Here is a 22,780-nt window from a genome sequence, read left to right on the forward strand (position 1 = left end):
GATTATCATAAATATCCTCTGTTTACATAACACCTCAGTGGATCTGCCGGATTCTCTGTGGCCTCTATACATACAATGCCATAAAATGCAAACATTGCCTCTTCCTAAACACTCCGTAACAAACGCACTGTGCAAGCTGCATGTGGAGGGAGAGACCAGCCAGGAATATCCCAACCTGGGTTGATAAAGGAAGAGCATGGAATCTTTTATATCTGCTCGAGATATGGTGGTGTAAGAACAGAAAAAATTCTGGTAAGAATCTCCCCAATATTCCAAAATTCATATAAAACTGGAGTTATCTTGGAAAGGTAAAGCTGGGGTGAGAATTAAGCACATTTTAAAAACACAGGTAACAACACTAACTGTAAGCACCCCCTCTTTGCAGGGAGCCAGCTAAGCACTCCCATAGAAGTCTAGCACATAGCAGGTGTTGAAAATGGAAATGCAATTTCCCAGCTAGGCAGACATCCAATATTTATGAGCCAAGTCTGTGGAAATAGCAAACTGCCAATAGGGACAGAATAATTTAGCGGAAAATCAAGCAAGTTTTCCACTTCAAGAGAATTTGTCATTCACCTTGTGTCCGATCCTACTCCTACCAGTGTCTGAACGCATTGTCTGGTGCTGAAGCAATCCTACAAGACACTAAAACAAAGAGATGGAAATCCTCGTGGCTAGAGCTGATCACAGCAACATAGGTACTTAGCAGATGTGATGTATGGCTGAGAAAAAGAAAGATAAACCCCACACACCTGACAGGGAAACCAACCTGCTGACTTGCAGCAGCACCTCTCACATTTCCTAGGCAAGCTTCTAAATCCGGTTTAAATGTTGCATTCACGTTTTGACAATGCCATAGTTTTGTCAGATATGCTTAAAAACTTCTACCGTGTTTGGGTGGAAATCTTTCATACGCAACAAAAGCTGCTCTGAGATTTCTGGATCAGGGAAATGTGACCCTTGCACTCTTGGACTGAGGTCAGAACCAGAACTGCAGGAATAGAATGGCTCTGCAGAAGTAGGTCTTGGACACACCTCCTGCCCAGTCAAAATTTGAGGTACTTGGATTTTCCCTGTAGTTATGAGAGGAAGAATTGATAATTGCCAGACAGGGGGATCTGCGCCTGTCAACACTCCTAGCTCAAAAGTCAACTCCCAAATTTGCTCGAGAATTTCCTGTCTCCTTCTGATAAGTCTCCTGTCTCCTTTTGGCAGACTCTGCACACTGAACTGCCAAGCTATGCATAACAAGCCATGTTTCATGGGTATTTGCACAAATTTGGAAACTGCTGGCACCACCACACATGGCCCAGATATCACTGGATCAATGCAGAGCATTGAGGTGTGGGGAACTGAATGAATATGTCAAAAATATTAAAATATTCAGTGAATTCCCCTTTTTCCTTCTGTCTGAAGCTGACTCTGTTACAAGACTGGGGAGGAGGCTGGACTAAGACTGAGCTCTTCCCTTAGAGAAAGAAGAGCTTGAAGCTGGGTCTCTCTAAGGGTGAAATTCAGCTTTGAGGATTAGTTTTAAGTGAATTATGACAGCTCTACCACCACCCCAGTGTGTTTGTTATTTAGGCCGACATGCCAAATAACCTCCATGAAGTAACTGCTTTTTTGAGCTGGAGTTTATTCCTGGGCAGTTTGTTGTAAGCACTTGGTCAGAGTCACAGCAAGACCCTTTGAAGCCTGTTCTGGCAATCCTTCATCCTACTTTCCCTCCTTTGAGCTCCTACTGGCTCCTGCAAGCAAAAATTCCTGCATCCTGAAAGATCTGCAGGGTCCCCTCTTGGAAAAGGGGAGCAGTTCTGTCATGTGTCTCTTTTGGTACTTGGTCTTGATCACCTTATTCCTTGCTTGGCTAGATATTCCAAAATGTCAGGTTGTATGTCTAAATGAGTGGAATGGGTGTGTCCCAGTCTCTCAAAGACCCTCCACTTTCAAGGAGTCCTCATACAGATACTTACTTTTACAAATTTACAATAACCATCCTCAGATCCAACTCCAAAAAACCCTTAAAAGTGCATGAGCTTGAAGGAGTGATTATGGAAAGCAAACCAAAAAGGGGGACTGACCACTGTCAAAAATATTTTTTTTTTCTGTTAATGAAAAAATGTTTCTGCTCTCTCAAACTGTAATTAAAAATTTTTAGGTTTTTTTAAAGCAGAGGAATCATCTATGAGCTGAAACTCCATAGGTCAACATAAAAGGAATTTTTATATGTAAATAGAAAGATGATTTGTATCAATGTGTCCACAAAATTTATATTGTGGTGCTTTGAAGACAAGAGGCCAAACCAGCTTTCCACTTGATCCATGAAAAATTTAAGTCTGTTTCAACTGAAATCCCTCAGAAATGTTCTGTTCATCTGAGGAAATCAGTCTGTACCCCAAGAGCTGAGAGTATAAATGGAAAGATAAAAAGAAATCTACTTGCTTCCCAAAACAAAAGAAACAGTGAATGAATGAGTGAGTGAATAAAGAACTGAATGGGTGTCAGAGGGCTGTGCTGGGGTTCAGCAACGTGTTACTAATAAGACCCAGTGGAGGAGTATTTAAATGTGTAGTATCTGGGTTCTAGCAATGCATTACTAATTACGGCTCAAGGAATCTTCCTTAAAGCATTCATTCAAACTGGTTTGGGTGTGAATTCATTATGACATGGGCAGACCACTGCCTGACAGATTCCCACCCTGAGATATTTGCTGAGCAAGAGTTTAAAATGAAAACACATATCCCAGTGAGCTGATCCTAGTTCAGCCTGGCAATTCAAACACATATGGTAAAGCTGGTCCAATTATTTTTAAAGAATTTTAAGGGATTTTTCTGTGGTGAGCACTAGCTGCCTGTCATCTGGCATCTTCAGTGGAACTTGAAGATTCTCACCTGATAAAAAGGCAGGACCTTTTATTTGGGGGAAAAAAAAAAAACCCACATACCCATGCCCAGTGAGAAGGGCTGCATTTTTCAGATGCACACCCTTCTACAACCAGGTGATGAAAGGAATTTACTCACTTAAAGCTCCGTGCGAGTGCAAGTTCCAGCTTGTGAAAGAGCCTGAAAGCTTTGGTCCCACTCTTCTCCTATAGCATGATTATAACTCTCAGGAACTGCTGATCCCTCTGAAACAGCTGGACTGATCAGCAAGTGAGATAATTGCATTTCTTTTCCAGTATCAGGCCCTCACTATAAGCCTTTGAGTTTGCTGAGTTTACAGAAGCACTAAGTAGGAGGACTGTACAAACTGGGCTGTCAGCACTGAAGATCATAATGAACAAGTGCTTCCCTCACTGCAACATGCAATAAATAAAATTAAACTGGGCAAGAGATTGATCCTCTGAACTAGAAAGGAAAGTTGTCTTCAAATTATTTCAGGGCAAGTAACCATCAGAAGAGACAAAAATAAAAAGAAAGAAGATATGTCTGATCTTTCAGAATTAGCCAGCATGGAGACAGCCTGGTCTGGCTCCTAGGTACTTCTAAATAGATGTTAAAAATTAGGTATGATAACAAAATAGATTTGAAAATATTTGTTGGAATGGAAATATTCTTTAGACATGCAGGTTTTGCTTTAGAATTGAGGGTTGTTCAGCCTGGAGAAGTGACCTCATTGTGGCCTTCCAAGACCTGCTGGAGCCCACAGGAAAGATGGAGAGAGACTCTTGATAAGGGCCTGGAGTGACAGGACAAGGGGCAATGGCTTCACACTGACAGAGAGGAGGGTTAGATTGGATGTTGGGAAGAAATTGTTCCCTGTGAGGGTGGTGAGGCCCTGGCACAGGTTTCCCAGAGCAGCTGTGGCTGCCCCATCCCTGGCTGTGTTCCAGGCCAGGCTGGATGGGGCTCTGAGCAACCTGGGACAGTGGAAGGTGTCCCTGCCCATGGCAGGGGATTGGGACAAGATGATCTTTAAAGTCTCTTCCTTTTAACTTGCTTTAAATTCACATTTTAGGCTGCAGATTAAAGTTTGGGATTTCTTTATTGTTGCAGGAGTTTTATTCTTATTTTTTAAACGAAGCAAAACTTTTATTGCAAGGAAATTAGATATTGTCAAGAGCAAAAGAAGCACGGCTGAAGAAATGTTGACACAATTTTGATTGTGAAGAAGGAATTCTGAGGTGAAGACAACCATTGTACTACATCTGTACAAATATCTAGGAGGGAACAGAGCAAGGGTCAGAGGACTAAAAGTCTTTCATGAAATGCAAAGGCAAGTAAACAAAACTGTTAAATTATAGTCTGATTAAGTAGATGGAGATGCAGTGTAGAAGTCTGATAAAGTGATTCTTTTTCTGTGCCTCTAAAGGACTTTGAAAAAAACCCCAACCTTGATTTTCACCGTTAAAGATGGTTTCAATTTCAGTCTTTTTGAAAGAGGAATGCAGTGATGCCTTTTCCCTTAATTCATTTTTTTTTTTACTTAGTTCTGTCTTACCCTCACCAAGTGCATTGTAGAAGGAGAAAAATGAGAAAAATAAGATCTTATGTAAAGCATGAAGAGAAGAAAGACAGTGATGAGAAAATACAGATCCAAAGGTCCTCAAAGAGCCTAACCTTTCCTGGAGTCAAACAGAAGGGATTCAAACAAGAATCTGCCCTCTCACAAAAATAAAGAATGCATTGAAAAAGGACATAAGCAGCAATAATTGTGTCTTTTTTGACTTGGGGGCATGGTCAGAGATCATAGATTTATTTCATTATCATGGTATCAGCAGAAGAAGAGGAAGATGGTGGTAAAGAATTTTTGAAAGGTATCAGCATCATATAAAAGATGAAAAACAAATTGGGAGAAAACTTTTTTTTCACACAACATATTTGACTCTTTTTCAGAAATTTTCAGGGGAGCTTGTGGATTTCATCTGCTCAGATGGTGCTGGGGCACAGAGACTTCAGACTGAAGGAAAAAAAAGGCTACTACACAGTGATGATTTATGTTTAGAGAGGAGGAAAAAAAAAAAAAAACAACTAGGAAAAATTAAAAATTGCCAGGTTGCACAGCAGAAACAAAACTAATTGCATGTTTTGGAGGAAAAATAGAAGACAATCACAGCTGACTGGGTTACCAAACCACAAACCCATAGGAATATGCAGACACAAGAGATAATTGAGGACTACAGGCAAAAATTGACAAAAGGCAATCAGAGCCAACTTGTAAAAGAAGCATCAAGGATTGCATTATGAGTGAAAAAACAGCACCAGTTTATGCAGCTCCGGCTTTTGGAAAAATTTATTTTTTTGCAAAAGAGAAGCAAAATTGTTCTGCAAAAGATGGCAAAAGAAGGCTGAGGGTATTTACCAAGAAACTCAGTGTGCATGAATGGCCAAAGAAAGGAAATATTGATTGGAACTGTTGGATAACTTTCTATGTGTGTATACATATATATATATATATGAGAGTCATAGAATCACAGAATGGTTTGGGCTGGAAGAGACCTTAAAAATCATCCAGTTTCACTCCCCTGCCATGGACAGGGACACTTTCCACCAGACCAGTTTGCTCCAAGCCCCATCCAGCCTGGCCTTGGACACAGCCAGGGATGGGGCAGCCACAGCTGCTCTGGGCAACCTGTGCCAGGGCCTCACCACCCTCACAGGGAACAATTTCTACCTCATATCAAACCTAAATTTTCCTTTTCAGTTTTAAGCCATTCCCCCTTGTCCTGTCACTCCATCTTTCCTTATTTGTATTTTTCAGGAGCTGTATTATCAGTCTCATTAGTATGCAGATGAGAAATTATTTGCTCAAATGTCCTTCAGTAGAAAGCTTAAAGCAGGAATACCCACTTACATAATAATAAGATTAAAACCAAAGGTGCTGTCAAATCTCATAAATGAAATGTAAACAAAACATAATTAAAAAAAGAAAATCTACTCAGATAAAGAACAAGACATCTTCAGCCTTGTTAGTGCACATATATATGCACACATATATAATACATATATATATAAAATGATATTTACACACATAATTTTCAAGATTTAAAGCAAAAAGTCAGCGATTCAGAAACTCTCCAGAGACCAAACAGCACCATAAAGATTTTTGTGCTTCTGATTTCCCACCCAAAGGTGCTACATTTCCATTTCAAACTGTTATAAGAACAAGGTTCAAATTACCTATATATAAATTATATTTAGCATAGTATTAAAAAGTTATGACAGAACTAATGGACTTTAAGTGGAATCCAGGCTGCAGTGTTCAATGGAAGGTAGGAAAGACCAAGGCAGACAATTTCCTGTGGCTTAAGAAGTAAAACTTCAAATTAATTTCTTTCTGTTTTCTGTTCAGAACAGGAGTTCTCAAAATAGTTGAACAATTAGGTGATAAAAAGGTAAAGAAAAAATAGTTTTGCAAAATCATTTATCTTTAGTATAATTCAGCCCTTGTTGAGACAAGGTTTTGATGTTGATAATTGACAAAGCTGGGCTGGTGATGAACAAACTTGACACCTGGCTCTTTTCATACTGTTCCTTCAGTCTTTCCAGATGGCAGAGTTTACTTCTGTTCCCATCTGTTCCTTTTCAGTAAGAAAATGGGAGGAAAACCCAAAATTGCTGAAACGTTTTATGGTTTTAGAAGTATCTTTGAGGTTCTTTTCAAGTCCTTTGCTCTGGACCACATTCCCGCGGAAGGCTGGCAATGGCACCGGCGATTATTTGCCTCAGATCAAAGGTAGGATGCTGGGTTTCATTTTTCAGATTTGGTCTGACATAATTCATCTGGATAAGAATTTCATGGATGGAAAAATGGAAAGAGCTGGAGTCACCTCACCAACACCTTCTCGCAAAAAGAGAGGAGAAAACAAGCAAGGAAGCAAACAAACAAGCAAGAGCAGTAATCAGACTGTGATCAGATAATTTTTGACAGGTTAGAACAGAATTTTGGAGAAAGCTTTGCTGGTTTGGATTTAGAAACCTGTTTCTACATGAAGAAAACTTTTTTTTTTGTTTGTGTGTAGAAACAACCACTCTTATTTCCCTGGATATTGGCAATAGTTTCTATGTTGAGTTCTCAGGTCTTGACTCTGGTCTAAATTTTCACTGCCTCAAGATGAACTTATTCCCTGGGGGGCCATTAGGCTTCTTCCATGTAAGTGGGGTCAGAATTAGGCCTCTGTTAAGTTAGTTATCTCCAGAGCTAGCAACTGGCTGCTCAAGAATATTCAGCAAGAGGAAAATAGAAGCTGGTAGATGGGAAAAGATGGAAAAAACCCAAAGTAAGATCCATCAATGGAAAACTGCAAGGTAACCAGGAAACAATTTTGGATACTTCTTTGTAGTCTATAAGTTTCCATGTATTGCTACAAAAAATAGTTAATGAGAAAGCAATTAGAATAAACAAATCTCCCTAAATAGCCATAAATATTTAAGGTGTTTCTGAATAAAAATGAAAATAATTGAGTTTATGGACCTGGCTGAAGGAAAGTTGTGGTGCACATATGTATCCTCCACCTGGAATATTGCATCCAGTTCTGGTGCCCCAACAGAAGAAGGACATGGAACTGTTGGAGCAAGTCCAGAGGAGGCCACAAAGTTCATCAGAGGATTAGAGCACCACCCCCATGGAAATGGGCTGGGAAAGCTGGGGCTGTTCAGCCTGGGGAGGAGAAGAGTGTGGAGACCCCAGAACACCTTCCAGTATCTGAAGGGGATACAGGGAAGCTGGAGAGGGGCTTTTAATCAGGAACTATAGTGACAGGGCAAGAGGGAATGGCTTTCCACTGAAAAGGGAAATTTAGGTTTGACATTAGGAAGAAATTCTCACCTGTGAGGATGGTGAGGCCCTGGCACAGGTTGCCCAGAAAAGCTGTGGCTGCCTCATCCCTGGCAGTGTTCCAGGCCAGGCTGGATGGGGCTTGGAGCAACCTGGGAAGGTGGAAAGTGTCCCTGCCCATGACAGGCGGGGTGGAACTGGATGATTTTTAAGGTCCCTTCCAACCTAAGCCTTTCTGTAGAGGACCAGGAAGATTTCTGATTCCAGTCATCCTAAAGGACCATGTTGTCCTAGGGGAGCTGGAAAGAGGCTGTAGCTCAGTTCATGTGCCTCACCAAGTCTGAACACCTGAGTGGAGCCTCAGGGTGTTTGCATCAACCTGGCGGAGCAAGGGACTGTCCTCTGCTCACCCTGCAGGGTGCTGGCTCATAAACTGCTGTCTCTGCTGCTCCACCAGAGCTGCTTTACACAGCAGGATGTCCTAACACCAGCCTGTAGGGTGTCCTTGGGCAATTTGTCCCCGGAGAGCTTTACACTGCCATCCAAGCAGAAATAGGGTTGCTAATAGGTTGTAGGATCTGGAGACTCTCCATGAGGGAAGGTCCAGGCATGGTAGTTTGTATGGATTTACTTCCTGGAACACTGTCCAGGTTGCTGACAGGCTACAGACACACCCATGATCTTGACAAGATGGTACTGAGCTCTTCACAGAACCACAGAATTACTGAGGTTGGAAAAAACCTCCAAGATCATCAAGCCCAACCTGTGACTGATCTCCACCTTGCCACCCAGCCCAGAGCACTGAGTGACAGGCCCAGTGACCTCCAGGGATGGGGGTTCACCACCTCCCTGGACAGCCCCTTCCAATGCCTGACAGCCCTTTCTGTGAAGAAATTCCTCCTGATGTCCAACCTGAACCTCCCCTGGCACAGCCCGAGGCTGCTCCCTCTCATCCTGTCCCTTGTTCCCTGGGAGCAGAGCCCGATACCCCGGCTGTCCCCTCCTGTCAGGGAGTTGTGCAGAGCCAGAAGGTTCCCCCTGAGCCTCCTTTTCTCCAGGCTGAGCCCCCACAGCTCCCTCAGCCCCTCCTGGTGCTCCAGCCCCTTCCCCAGCTCCGTTCCCTTCCCTGGACACGCTCCAGCCCCTCAATGTCCATCTTGTCCTGAGGGCCCAGGACTCAAGGTGTAGCCTCACAACCTTTCTTTGGAAAAAGAGCTATTCTCCAAGAACAGGTTATTTATTAAAAATATTTCTGTTACTTTCAACAATGATACAATTTATTTTTACTTCTTCCTCAAGGAATGCCATAATAAAAAGGTAGCGGCTATAATTTAACTAAGGAAAAAATAAAATTGAAGCCAAACTGCTTGTCTAAAATGGTCTCTTGCCAGCTGTCCTACTGCCACCCAGGGCTGTGTTGTTGCTAACAACTTGCCCATGGGAAAGCACTCAATCCTGCAGTAATGAATGGCACTCAAGCTGCATGGGGATGGTATGAAAATTTTAAGTGGAGTGGTGGAAGCCCAGTCACTTGATGAATTTAAAATTAGACATGACAGAGCTTTGAAGAATATTCTATCTGGCTGGGATTCTATCTGGGATCTTAGAGACACAGACCGTATTAGGAGATATTAGACTGTACTAGAGATGGATTTTTTTGGGTTTAATTCTTCAGTCTTGAGGAATTTCTCTTTGACTCCTAAGCCCAAGAGTCCCCGTGAGGCAGAAGCGATCATGCCCTTGTTTTCTCTAGCTCAATGTGCTTTACTGATTTTGTCCTTGTAGCTCAAAGTACCAATTCCCTGGTCTGTGGATGGCTGGTGGATGGGTCAACAAGGACACAGAGTCTTGAAAAAGGGAGAAGCTTGAAAAGGTTTTTTAAACTTTGGTGTTCATGGAGACTTAGTTGAGATTTATTAGAACAAGAGGGGAATGCTTGGTTTCTGAGGAACTGACAAATTCCAACCGAAAAAAACCCCACAAAAAGTATTTGTTGCAATTTTTCCAGTCAAAATACAACTTATTTAATATAGACATATTCTCTCCTCTTCTCTGATTTCTATGGCTCAACATACTAAAATGATTTGGATGTGCATTCATTGTTTAAAAAAATCCCCCAAAACAAACACCAAGACACAAATTCAAAGTTACAGTCTCCTAAATATTAGTAGGATTGCCTGGGTGCAACTGAGAGCAGAATTTGACCTGTAGTCAGGTGCATTTCCACGTGTCCCCTGATCCTGTGTAAATCAGAAATGCCCTGGGATCATTGGAAGTTCTTGTGTCAAACCAGAGTCAGGAAAGGCAAGTCTGAATCAGAGGTGCAAAGAAAGATTGAGGTAAAAAAATGAATTCACCAAAGGACAACTAAACCAGTAAGATTTGCTTAAAAATGGTTCACAGAACAGATGATGCTGAAAATTCAATTTTTATTTCAGAGGAATGAGGCAAATGAGACCAACCTCTGACAAAAAAAAAAAAAAAAAAAAAAAAAAAAAAAACATTTAACAAGAAGAGTTTCTACTAGTGGGAAGAGGGAAAACAAAATCACTGGATTTAAAAACATTTGTGTTTCCCCAAAACTCAGACTTTTCCAAGGGAGACCACTCCCTATCCTAGCAGATGTGAAAAGCAGCTTTTGCTTCCCAGGGCAAGATTCAACTTCGTGAAGCTTTTGTCTATTTTTGTTTTGTTTTGGTAAAACAACAACAACAATCAAACTCCTCCCCAAAGTCATCTTACAGTAGTATTTAGATTGTTTCTATTTTCTCAGAGCTTGGTGATGTTTTGTCTTTCAACAGAAAAACTAAGCATATTTCCTGAGTGCTTCAGACTTAAAAAGCCATTTTGAACAGCAAGGGAACACAGAAAGGCGGTTTGAACACAGACATTTTCTCTGAGCAGAAAAAAAAAAAAAAAAAAAAAAAAAAGGCTCTGCCCAGATTAATTAATTAATTAATTCATTTTGTATAAACAAATTAATACTTTGTTCTAAGTACATCTAGACCACATCTAGGAAGAAAGACATATTGACGCAATATTTCCTGAAGGTGTCCCTATATGATGAGGTGGTTTTGATGTCTCTTGTAAAGAGTTTTACTCTAAAAATCATAGAAACATAGAATGAGTTGTGTTGGAAGGGACCTCAAAATCATCTCAGTCTGAAAGGGTTAAAGAGTAAAGAGTAAAGCTGAAGAAAATTAAACGGGAGAAGGAATGGGCTGTAGATAGATAGAAAGAATGGAAAGGATGAAAAAAAAAAAAAAAGCTATGTAAGCTATGTAGAAGGATGGAGATTTGCTAGAAAAATGGGCAGAAAATAAGAGATTTGGAGGAGAAAAGCCTAAGATAATATGTCTAGGAAAAATCAATTCAGAGCAACTGTTTTAAATGTTAGGGAGGAAGTTGGAAAGGTATTATATTGAAAATTAGCTAGCCTTGATTTAAATAAGGAATTAGTGCTGGATTTATTAGATAAAAGTTCTTTTACAGTAAAAAGAGGACACAAAAGAGAAGAACAGTGAGTGCAAAAAGTCAGTGTAATTGCAGAAGGCAGGCAAATAGAGGAAAGAGTTCTCCTGGTTTTGGAACATCTGTTCTATTCCTGAATGCTCTCATGCCACAGAGTTTTGGAGGAAATTGAGGTAAGTCAGAAAACTGAAAAAACAAACTTAAGAAATTAAAGAATACGCTTGGAGGAAAAAATCATATTAACTCTGTAAGAAAAGAATGACTTAAACAAAGGATGGCTTACGTCAAATATGTAAGCTATATCTTTAGTAAACAATAACAGAAAAGTAAAGTTGCTCAAGATTTTAAGGGATCTAAGTGGGATAACATGCAAATACGAATAAACAACAAAGAAAACTCATCCTTTCAGGAAGATTTTTTTTATGATATGGAGCTATCTGCATCATCCATTTGGAAAGCCAGCCATGTAAAGTCTGACTGTGCAAATTGTTTGAGAAATGAGTGGAGGAAATAGTTTTATCTCTCACAGGAGCTAAAAGCACCGAAGCGGGTAAATATTTTCTAACTTTTGAATATACAAATTCAGGAAAAAACCCTCAGCACATGAAATGATTTCTCTCTCTTAACAACTCTGGTTTGGTCTCCATCAGATTTATGAGGTCTATATTTGGCTCCTAAAATCCAAAATATCTCATCTTGCTTTGGAGCAAATACTGCCCAGATCCAATCTCTGGAGGGGACAGAAGCTGATTTTGTCTTCCAAGTGTGTGCATCTCCTGGGTGAGGCAGAAGTCACAGGAGACAACGTTGTATTCAAACTTGTATAACCACAGAGCTTTTCAAAAGAAGTGGTTTGGCTTAAATTTCACCCTCACAACCTGAATTCATGTAGAGTACACTTCTTCATTCTGCAGCTCTACAGTTCCCTGTGAGTTACCTCTGACTGTATTGATTCAAACCTTTGGCAAATGTGGTTGAATTTTTTGTAAAGCATTGCCTAGAAATATGTATTTTTGAATTAACTAGATTCTCTCATGCTAACTCAGCTAATATAAGATAAAACATGTAAAATCTATAGCAGGGTCAGACTGAAGACACTGTAATTTATTGCTGGAAGGTGTGAAAGAGCAACTGAGAAGAAGCACGTTTATTGCTGTGGTTCCATTATAGGCAACATGCATATTGGAAGCACAGGAAACATTGGAAGAGTGCTGCAAATCTTACCCTGTGGGTTGCAATCCTTCCAGAGTGTTTTCATCACCTCTGGTGCAGGTTTTTTAACAGGTAACACAAGTGGACTTTGCTCCGCAGGATCTGCGCATTTTCACGGCTACGCAAGTGGTGACTCCCAGTGAGTCATGCTCTGCCTGATGGAAACGTGGAATACCCTGCCATCCTTCCCATGTGCATCCAGATGCAACCAACAGGCTCTTCTCTGAGCCTGAGAGGACAACCAGCAAACTCTGCTCGGACATGCACAGACACACAGTCTTCCCCCACACGGCACTGCTCTTGCTCACTCATGCATTCCCTCAGGTGGGAATTCTGCAAAAAAACCAAGAGATCGAGCTGGGAAAGACCCTTCCTCGTGTGTGGAGAGGTGGAGAGGAGACAGAGGCAGGGAAAGATTAGAGAGGGAGGAGTATATGGTCCTGCTGTGACCTTTCAAGTGCTTGCTGCCCTGAAGGAAAGGACCACCTTTCCTGGCTTGCTTGTACCATGTGAAGGAGAGGAGACTGAACAGAATTGGAAGCTTGAATGAGGTTTTTTTAGCTCCTTGTGAAGTACAATCTCCCTTGAGGCTTCCTGAAGAGGACTCCCCTTCCCCTATGGACAAAAGGCTCATGATACAATCAGGAACATAGCTGTGGATGTTCCTTCTTGCACTCATTTCACAACCTTGAAACTACTCCATATCCACCCTTAGTGCTTCTCTCCTCACACGCACGTCCCATCTGTCCCCTCAGAAAGTGACTGATCCCCGCATCCCCCACTGACAGATGCACCAAGAGTCTCCCACACGGCAGCAGCTGCCATCCCCCTCTGTCATCCCTTCCCACAGGCTGCTCCTGGGCACCACCAGGAGACACACACACATGGCCAGGAAAACATCTGCATGGATACCCAGATGTTCCAGCCTCTTGAAAGCAGATTTCTCTGTCTGTGTCAGGGTTGCAAAGGATCCAGGCAGGCACAAATGCCCCACGCTCTCTGCACTGAGCACAGCTCGTTTGCTCTTGCTGGCTTTGTTCCCATTCCTGCAACAATCTATGGATCCCTTTCTCTTTTCTCAGCCAGCTGACAGGTTGATGCCACTGTTTGATTTTTTATTCTCCTAGTGGAGAGAGCAGAGTGGTCAGAGGCCAGGGGAGCACTGGTGGCAGTGGGCTGAGCAGGCTGTGGTGTGTGGTTTCAGCCCAGCTGAATCCCAATGTCTGAGACTGCATCTCCCCCTCATGGACAACTGCTTCACCATCCCCTCCACCCGCAGCCTGCCATGGTGGGAAGTTCACTCCCACCAGAGAAAGGTGCTTCCCACAGACTGCAACCAGCTGCAAGAACTGCCAGGAAAAATCATCCAGCTGGAGAGCTTGAACTGGACTCTGCAGAGGGAGACCAGTGTAAAAAACAGGACAATGTGTCCCCAACACAACCTATGGCTGCATGAGCACTAATCGCTTATCATTTCACAGGCTGCTGGCTTTTGTTTTAGCGGGAACTTGTCCTTGCAATGAACAGAAAAGGGATCTAAGAACCGTGGTCCATGGGACTGATGTTATTTAAAGTCTGGGCTTGGAGGCTTCAACCTTTAAATTTAGAGGTTCTGTGTGATCAGACTGACTTCTTCCAGTGCAAGTCCCACAGGATTGCTCACAATCTTCTCAGCAGTTAGGAGTGGAAACAAGTGTTTGCCTACTCAGTATAGAAGAGCCCAAAGTCCTAGGTGAGACACACAATCTGAAGATGTTTTTAGACCAGATTTGAAGAACATCTGTTGTCAATAAATGCAATTGTTTTGAAGGGAAATAAATTCCCTTCAAAAGTGCTTCTCTGACACCTAAGATGTATCCCATGTTTCCAACGCTCAACCAACTGCACATTACTCCAGCACTGCTTCGAGCCATGGAGAAAGCCAGTGCTTTCCTCTTTCCTTTGACTGACACCTGTAGTCCTTCTGTGTGTTTCAGCCCAATGGTTGTTCATCCAAGAGCCCAGAGAAACCTCTCTGCCCTTTTGTTGCCAGCAGCAGTATTAAGAGGTTTTAATGTTGTGAAAATAAGGTGCATTGGTATGCTTCTGAATGAAGCTGTAGTGAAAAATGACACATTGTAGTTAAGTCTACTGGGATTGTCTAAGGATTATTTAGCAGATTGCTAAAAAACTCAAAAACCTCTAGAGGAGAGCCTGCCTGCTGTGCAAGTCATGCAGAAGGCAGGTACACCTAGAGCACGTCATCTATCGCTACCCACGCACCAAACCATTTTCCTGGTTAGTCATCCTTTCCTACCCTCCTTCTCAACGCAAACATTGCTTTCCTTGCACTCACGAAACTCACCCCTGGTGCCGGCCTTACGTAAGTGATTTCGACATGGAGAGCTGTGCCACGAAGGCAGTGGACACGTGATGCTCCCCTGAGCCTCTGGTAGCCACCCTGAGCATCAGCACTGATCATCACGGGTGGCTCTTTGGGACTTCCACACAGGCCTTCACCCCTCAAAGCAATCCGGGGCTCTTACACACCTCTCAAGGGTTTCAGCTTCTTCCTAGGTAGTCCTTATCACCTGCAGCTCTGCCAGTCCCACAAGCACAGCACCCACTGAACATATTCACCCCCGGCGCTCACACAGAACCAGCATTCAATGTTTCCATGTACCTATCACCAGTGTCTGTATGGATTTACCTTGCACTGAACTCCCAATCTCCTCTCCTGGTCCACTGTATGCACCTAGGGTCCCGTGAGCACTTAGCCTCCCTCACAGCAAGAGGCAGATAACAACACATGGCTTAAGCCATTATAAACTTTTTCTCACTCCTCATCACTCTTCTTGCCCCCATAAGTGGTTTTCCATCTCCCAGGTCCCACACCCAGGTCTGGAATCCTCACCTATACTTCCCTCATTTCCTTTGAGCATGCTGTGTGCACAAATCTCTCTTATCAGACACAACTTTTCCCTCCCTTCACCTTCTCTTGCACAGCCCTTCAAGCAGGCACAGTTTGACAGGTCCCTTCCTCACTCCCACACGCGCGTGTCAACCCACGCTTAGCTCCTCACCCCTTGTAACAGGAACTGTCACAGCCATCCACTTCTACCTCATGCCCTACAGCTCCCAACTCCACTCAGCTCCCCACACACTTCACATTTTACTTTTGACCTTAGCACAGCCATGTGGCTTATATGGCCCTCCAGGTAGTTTTTCCTCTCATTCCTTCTCCTCCCACCCCTTTATATCTTTAGTCATTTCTCCACCAGCACATTTATTCCATTCCCTCTTGCTGTTTCGCTCAGCCAGTACCTACCACAGAGATATAAACACATTTGTTAACGTCTGTTGCAACAGAAAATCGCTCCTTTTTGTTTGTGTATGTTCTCCTCCTCCCACAGTCTTCTCATTATTCCCTACTTGCTGTTCCTTGCTCCAACTCCTTCCCCTTTAACTTACTGCCTGTTCTTTCCCTCTGTTGCTCCTACTCCCAAGTAAAGAGGCATCCCCTTTTCTGCTGAGCAAACCACTGCACCACTCCATCTCTTTACCTGCTAAGAAACACACCCCAAATTTCGCTTCACTCTCCACTCTCTTACCCTATAAACCTAAACCACCTCTTTCCTAGGCATTACAGAAAGCACAGCTCATAATTCATCCTCAATGCCTCCCACATTCTTTTTTTTTCCTCATTCTCATACTTCTCAACACCTGCCATGGCTTTATATCCTTGTTGCAGTTCATCCTGCCCCTGTGATTTCCATTCTCTTGAATTTCCCCACACCACTTGTCCTTGCTTTTTCCCCCAGTTCTGTCTCTCCCTTGCAGGCAGGCAGCACACTCCAGCAGGCTTCCAGTCTCCTCTGAAATATCTCTAAGCAGTTACCTCTTCACATACTTACAGGACCCTTTTCCCCTTACCACATCCTATCTCCATCCAGCTTGTTTTTCCCTCTGTGTTTCTGTTCTCAGCACATTTCCATCACCATGCAAGCCTTGCCTTCCATACTCTGGTACCTTCCTTGTAAATACATCCCTGTATCTATTTCTTGACAGAATCAAGGTGTCTCCTTTTGACGCCCCCTACAGCGTCATGTAGCCGATTATTTCCATACCTTTCTCCAAATAATAGCTCACATTTTAACTCCTCTCCAAACATCCTTTGTGTTTTCACCTTTCTCCCTCCACTCCCACCATACCCAACCCCTTGTAGACCCTACCATCCTTGTATGTCCCTTTCATATCCTCACCCTGCCTCCATCCTCTACTTTTTCCCATCTCTCCCGACTGTTACTTCCTCTTGCGAGCTCCTAAACTCACAAGGATCCTCTTTTTCCAGTTGATGTGCAGCAGTTTCCCTTTCCAGCTGACCACCTTTGCATGTCTCACCTGCCATTACCCCAGTGCACAACAATGAACATGTAGCACTTTATTTCTGATGTATAAAAGCTTTCTTGCAGTATTTGTCTACCTTTATAGGCACCATTTAAATTTTTGTTCCCTGAAGAGAAAAACACCCCACCCACAGCAGAACAATACAAACAAAACCCTTAAAACCTATGTGTTTGTTAGTACACCAACGTAGCACCCTTCTACACAAAGCACTCTCCTCCTGGCTCTGCTGTACCTCCTCTTCTCCCCCTTTTGGCTCCACCACCTGCAATCATGCCTGGATTTTGTCCCGCCACCGTCCTCACACACAGAGCCCCTGGTATTTACACGTGTATCTCAGACCAGTCTTTTTACTACCAGCAGCTGGGACCATACTGAACTTTCCATTCTCTGCTGCTTTTGTCTGGCAAGGCTTTTTTTTTTTTTTTTTTTTTTTTTTAATTACTATTAGATTTCCTTTTCCTTGCATATATTTATTGGTACTTCTGTGCCACTTCTCCACTTGCAAACTTGCACATATCAGGTATTTCAGTGCCTGAAAATGCCTCTCCTACTTGTCTGGATATTTTCCTGAAGGCACAATGCAAAGGCAAAGCTTTACATACCATTTGCACTCCTCATGCAACAAATCACACGAGCCTGAGAGCAAAGAGTGTTTTCTGAAAGGTTGTAGATCACAACAATCATCTGGACCATACAACACACATCCCTGCCTATTTAAAAGGGGGGAGGGGGACAAGCAACCCCCCTCACACACACACACACACACACACACACACACGCAGAGTCAATCTCTAAATAACTGGTTTTGCAATATAGGAACCAGAGAATGTGTGCATAGCAGCCCTATTCAATCCAAAATATCCATCTCTCCAAATACTGCATATTTATAGTTCGAGAGATAGGACCAGCACAGAGCTTTCCCGTTTATTTTAATGAAGGATTAAGAACTGATCAGAAAACTATCTAAACCATTCAAGGACTTTTTCCCCTCTTGGCTAAGAGCAGTTTGGTGTCTCCATAAGGACTCGCCAGTAACTGACGCTTCAAGCTGCATTTCAGCTGTTTAGATGAGAAACAGCTTTCTATTTGCTCTCTAGATGTGCATCTCTGTTGATTAGTTGTGTGCTGCATTCCTAGAAGGCACTCACCAAACCCTGGGAGCTGCAACGTAAGACTACTTCCCTGCCATTCCAGCACAGAGCGAGTGTATCTTTTTCACCTAGACACAGATGTGCAGGGAATCTTTTGATCTCCAGCTCTTCCCAGAGAATTTGGTGTTTGGGTTTGAGGAGAATTCAAGGGTCATGAACAGGGTTTCCAGTGTCTGGCACACACACAGAATATGAGAGGTCCAGTGAAGCTGGTTACCTGCAGCAGGCGAGGTCTAGAAATTGGGAATTCTGGTTTGCTTGTCATGGGCTCTAACTTTGCCGGAGGGCAAGCATGCTACATGTGCCGAGGCTGGTTCTTGCAATCCAGGGTCAAGATTTTCAACCCCTTTTGTTATATCTGAATTTGCTGGTTTCCTCTTAAGACAAAACGAAAAGTCTCCTTCGCTTTTGCCTCTTAAATCAGATTTCCTGTCGCACCTCATATTTCTCCTCCGCCACTTTCTTTCCAGGGACCCGAACAACGGCGTGAGGAGCAGGAGGAGAGGGGAACCTCAGGACTGAAGCAAACTATAGGGCAAGTAGGGTTGAGGGAAAGGAGGAGGCACAATGGGAAAGGCAACATTTGGGACACATCTACCACTTCCAAGACCCCCACCTCCTCCTCACTACACTTCTTTAAAGGACTCCTCTCCCCCCTCCCCTCCCCACCCGCTTAGGACCCTGTTAGAAAACGTCAAATTTCCCTTACCGTGGTAGGAGTAACCATGGCATCCGTGTGAATGTTTCCAGAAAAGTCGACATGAGAGAAAGGTGGATGTAAATACGTTCATTCAAAGTCCCAAAGTTGGTCTGCTTGGGTTGCGCAGAGTTGCTCTATGGGAGAGGAGCCTTAAACTCTGAGTCCCGTGAACATAATCTGCTCGATTATAACAAACCAGCTCAGCCAGATGGCTCTGTGCTCCGTGGATTAACCCCTTTATTGCCACACTCTGCTTTCTCTACCTAGCATTTATAACACCTTTGCCTGGCTGAGGAAATTCAGAGAATGAAGCATTTTTGAAAATGACAAAAATGTCGTAAAGGTCGTTTTTCCCTCTGCGTGCTTCAAAAAAAATCCTGTGCCTTTTTTTCTTTTTTTTTTTTTTTTTTTTCCTTTTTTAATCCAATTGATTTTATTCCTTTTCCTGGCAAAACCTCTTCATATTATTAAGAACAGTATTAGCACCAGGGAACACTTTAGAGAATTCTTTTGTTAAATCACCACCATCCCTTCCAGACTGCGATTCTCAGCAGATGAGTATTTTACTGCAGGAATGTCTCTGTGTTTGCACTCTAATGGTCCATCCACTCCCCCTTCCCGCCCCTCTGTCCCCCACGCTCCCTCTGTCTCCCACATGCACACATATGCACACACTTTGCTCACACTGCCAGCATGTGCTGCTATTCCTACCACAGTTCACAAGTCACTACAGGACATGTCAAACAGGTGAAATAGAGACACAGCTACAATGCCATAAGACCCGCTCTCTCGTTCTGACTTCTCTTTTAATATTTTTTTTCTCCATTATTGTAAACCTTTGACAAATTTATTCCTTTGGTCAGCATTTCTGTCATGGAAATCACCCTTCAGACACAGAAATAAGTGCTGGGAGAAGCACCCACTGGTAAGAACAGACCTTAGGATGGGTTTGCGTACAGTTCCTTCTGTTTTGACTCGCAGATTCGTCCATTAAGAACAGAAAGTGCCAAAAACAGGGAAGTTCATCAGCAACCAGCAGCGACTGGTTCCCAAATTTTTTAGAGAGATCGCTCACAGAGATGGCTGATAAATTTAGCTGCATGCCTCTAAGTCTCCCTCTAAATTACATGCTTAAGTCATCTTTCTCTTCTGTTTGATTTGAGCATAATTGAGCAAGTCATAACCATAAGAATGTGGTCATAGAAGGTATGAGGTGACACTTTAAATCATAAGGATCACCAGATGTTTCCTTAAATAATATTTTTACTAGCTCAATAAGTTTTTTCTTTTCCTGTTTAACCATGTTTTTTTTTTTTTCTCTTTCCCCTCCCTGTGTAAAGATAATTATCCCTCCTTGCTGTCAGAGATTTGTACCATCTCCTTTAAGACATTTTAATCTACCTGGAAAGTTGTCACAGTTTATTTAAATATTTACCACCATAGATTGAAATACAGATGGTGTCGGTTGCTGCAGTTGTCCTGTCTCTGAATTTTTTCAAACATAAAATGGTCCCATTTAGGGGATCCTGCAATTTAAATGGTCTTGTTGAGGGGATTCCACAATTTGTATTTGTCTCATAAGTTCTGCCTGAGTCGTTTATTACCCAGATGGAGAACAAAAGTCATCTTCCACCACCTCCTAAGAAATCTGTACTAAAATTTGTGCTCTGCCAATCAAAAAAAAAAAACAAAACAAAACAAAACAACCAAAAAAAACAAAAACCCAAAACAAACAAAAAAAACAAAAACCTCATCGAACTGAACATCTCTTGTTCCAATGGGTTTTGTCTCACCCTTTCCTGAATGCTGTTTCCATCGATTTAGAGCTTTTTCAGCTAAGATGAGGAAACTTGAATAAATTCCTGTGCGTCCCCCACCAGCCCAGGCCTAGTTAGTTAGATCTGAGAAATGCCTAAAATGTGACTCAGCTTTTAATCTCCTGAAGTAGACAAACAGTGCTAGGAATAGCAAACTTCCTCTGGAGGTAGGCAAAGGGAAGCCTCTGAAGGCAGCCCGAGCCGGGAACTTCACATTTGCAGCAGGGGGAAAAAAAAAAAAAAAAAAAAAACAAAAAAAAAAAAAAAAAAAAAAAAAAAAAGAAAAAAAGAAAAAAAAAAAAAAAAAAAAAAAAAAAAAAAAAAAAAAAAAAAAAAGGAAAGAAAAAAAAAAAAAAAAAAAAAAGGGCAGCAGGAAAGGAGGAAGAAAAAGAAGCAAAAGTAAAAGTCCCGGGCAGAGAGGACTACCTCTGGTGGGAGGCGAAGCTCCCGGAGCTTGCACGGTTCTGCCCCGTGTCTGGTCTGGGGCAATCAGACGCTCTTGTAATTTGAGATGTGACACCTTAATCTCGCCAAATATGTGCGCGCTGCTAAACGCGTTGTAGGCAGCCCGTTTTCACAGCCAGGAAATGAGAGTTTGGTCCTGGCCGTTCTCCAACCTTTCCCTACAAGTGTTCTGTTGTTCCGAAGCTCCTTCTTTCTAGGTATTTCTACGTCTTACGCTGTTTGCTGGCGGTGTGGGGTGTTTTTTCCCTTCTGATAACTTTAGATAGGTGGATTTTTTTACACTTTAGCAGGTTTCTGAATTTTAATGAGAAGCCATCCAGATCCCAGATGGCACCTATTTTATCTGTTGCTCTTGGATTTTAAGGTTCTGACATGGCACAAAAAACCCCCAAAACCCCCAAAAAAACCCAAAAAAAAAAAAAAAAAAAAAAAAAAGATTACTTTGAACAAGTCCTGTTCTGTCTTGAAGAATCTGAAACATTGCTCAAAGCATGCTGGAAAAAGTTTTGAATTCTGGAGATTTTAATTGGGATAATTACAAGACATTGATCTGCTTAATTAGGCACTTGACCAGACTTCAAAACATGTGATATTTACATACTTTGACGAATGTTTTTCTTACATATTAACGATACCGCTGTGATTTCTTTTGATGATAAAAAATTGATATTTATAGGGAAGATACGCTTGTGAGTAGTATGCAAATGCATTAAAATTTTATGGGTTGGTTTAATGCATGCCTTGGGTCATTCTCTAAAAGCAGGGGCGATAGCATTTTATAATGGTTAGCTTTGCAACAGCACCACTTTGTGGCTGAACATCTCAAACAGATTCCAAAAAGGGACTATAGGGACACCACATGTGCCTCAGCAAGTCTGAGCAGTTCCCGTGGTGGTTGGTTTTAATATTTTTTGACAAATGCACTTACCTGGGATGGAAATGTCTATGGTCCTCCTGTCTTTTTAAGAGGGTGAATTTGAAGTAAAGGCAAGAAGAAGAAGAAGTGGGAGCAGAAGATGAGCTCTGAGAATTTGACCAACAGAAATCTTCAGTACAGGAGACTCTTCACCTTGCAAATGCCAAAACCACTTTTGTTCTAATTTCCGGAATTTTATAAAGGGCCTGACAACCTCTCTAATTTTTTTTTTTACTTGAAATGTGTTGCAAATGTTTTGTTGGAAGTAAAAAAGAATTCAACTGCATTTTTATTTGGTGGAGATGGTGGTGGTAAAGAATAGAAATTGCTTATTTAAACATTATTTGAATATTGTTTTAAGAATACCATGATACCATTTCAGAACTGAAGGAATTTCTGAAAACCTCATTGGCATCCTCACTTGCACTGAGGCTAGGAAAACCAGCAGTAGTACTAGAAAGAAATTCCAAGGAAGATTCACAAAGAACTTCAAACTTGGTTTTGTTACACATTCTTGGAAAGTTGTCTTCTTAAAAATAATTGGGACAGCTCTGACAATTAACATGGTAAGTCAAACATGACAGAGTGTAAAATGTGTATGCAGAGCTGTAGGCATGCCAGGAGGGAGGATGGGAATAATGCATGTAAATAAGCAGGAATTCTGGTCACACCCTGAAAGCCATTATCTTCAGAGCTTTTCCTAAAAGAAAGGCATTTACAGAGCCAGCTTTTATGCAGTTGACCTTCAAACCTATTTCCTTGGAAGAGAATTAGCAAAGTGAGATTAAATGAGATTATAACAATAGTATTAATTAAAATAATATCCAGATGCATTAAAATGCAACTAGTAAGTACAACTACAATCACTTTCTTGCATGAAAGATTTTAACACACAAACATTGCAGTATTCAGGCCAAAATTTTAATTGTTTTACAAATATTTTTCA

The 22,780-nt window shown here is 42.0% G+C and overlaps 1 protein-coding gene across 1 annotated transcript in view; it reads right to left on the minus strand.

The window, feature by feature from the left end:
• NTF3 (neurotrophin 3) overlaps positions 1 to 19,005 on the minus strand; it is a 47,284-nt gene extending 28,279 nt beyond the window's left edge. Inside the window, exon 1 of the mRNA XM_066319580.1 lies at positions 18,646 to 19,005. Coding sequence (XP_066175677.1) covers positions 18,646 to 18,663 — 18 coding nt within the window. The 5' untranslated portion in view covers positions 18,664 to 19,005. The remainder of the gene's footprint in view (positions 1 to 18,645) is intronic.
• Between the last annotated feature and the right edge of the window lie 3,775 nt (positions 19,006 to 22,780).

This window comes from Sylvia atricapilla, chromosome 5, assembly GCF_009819655.1.
Source record: "Sylvia atricapilla isolate bSylAtr1 chromosome 5, bSylAtr1.pri, whole genome shotgun sequence".
Classification (NCBI taxonomy): domain Eukaryota; kingdom Metazoa; phylum Chordata; class Aves; order Passeriformes; family Sylviidae; genus Sylvia; species Sylvia atricapilla.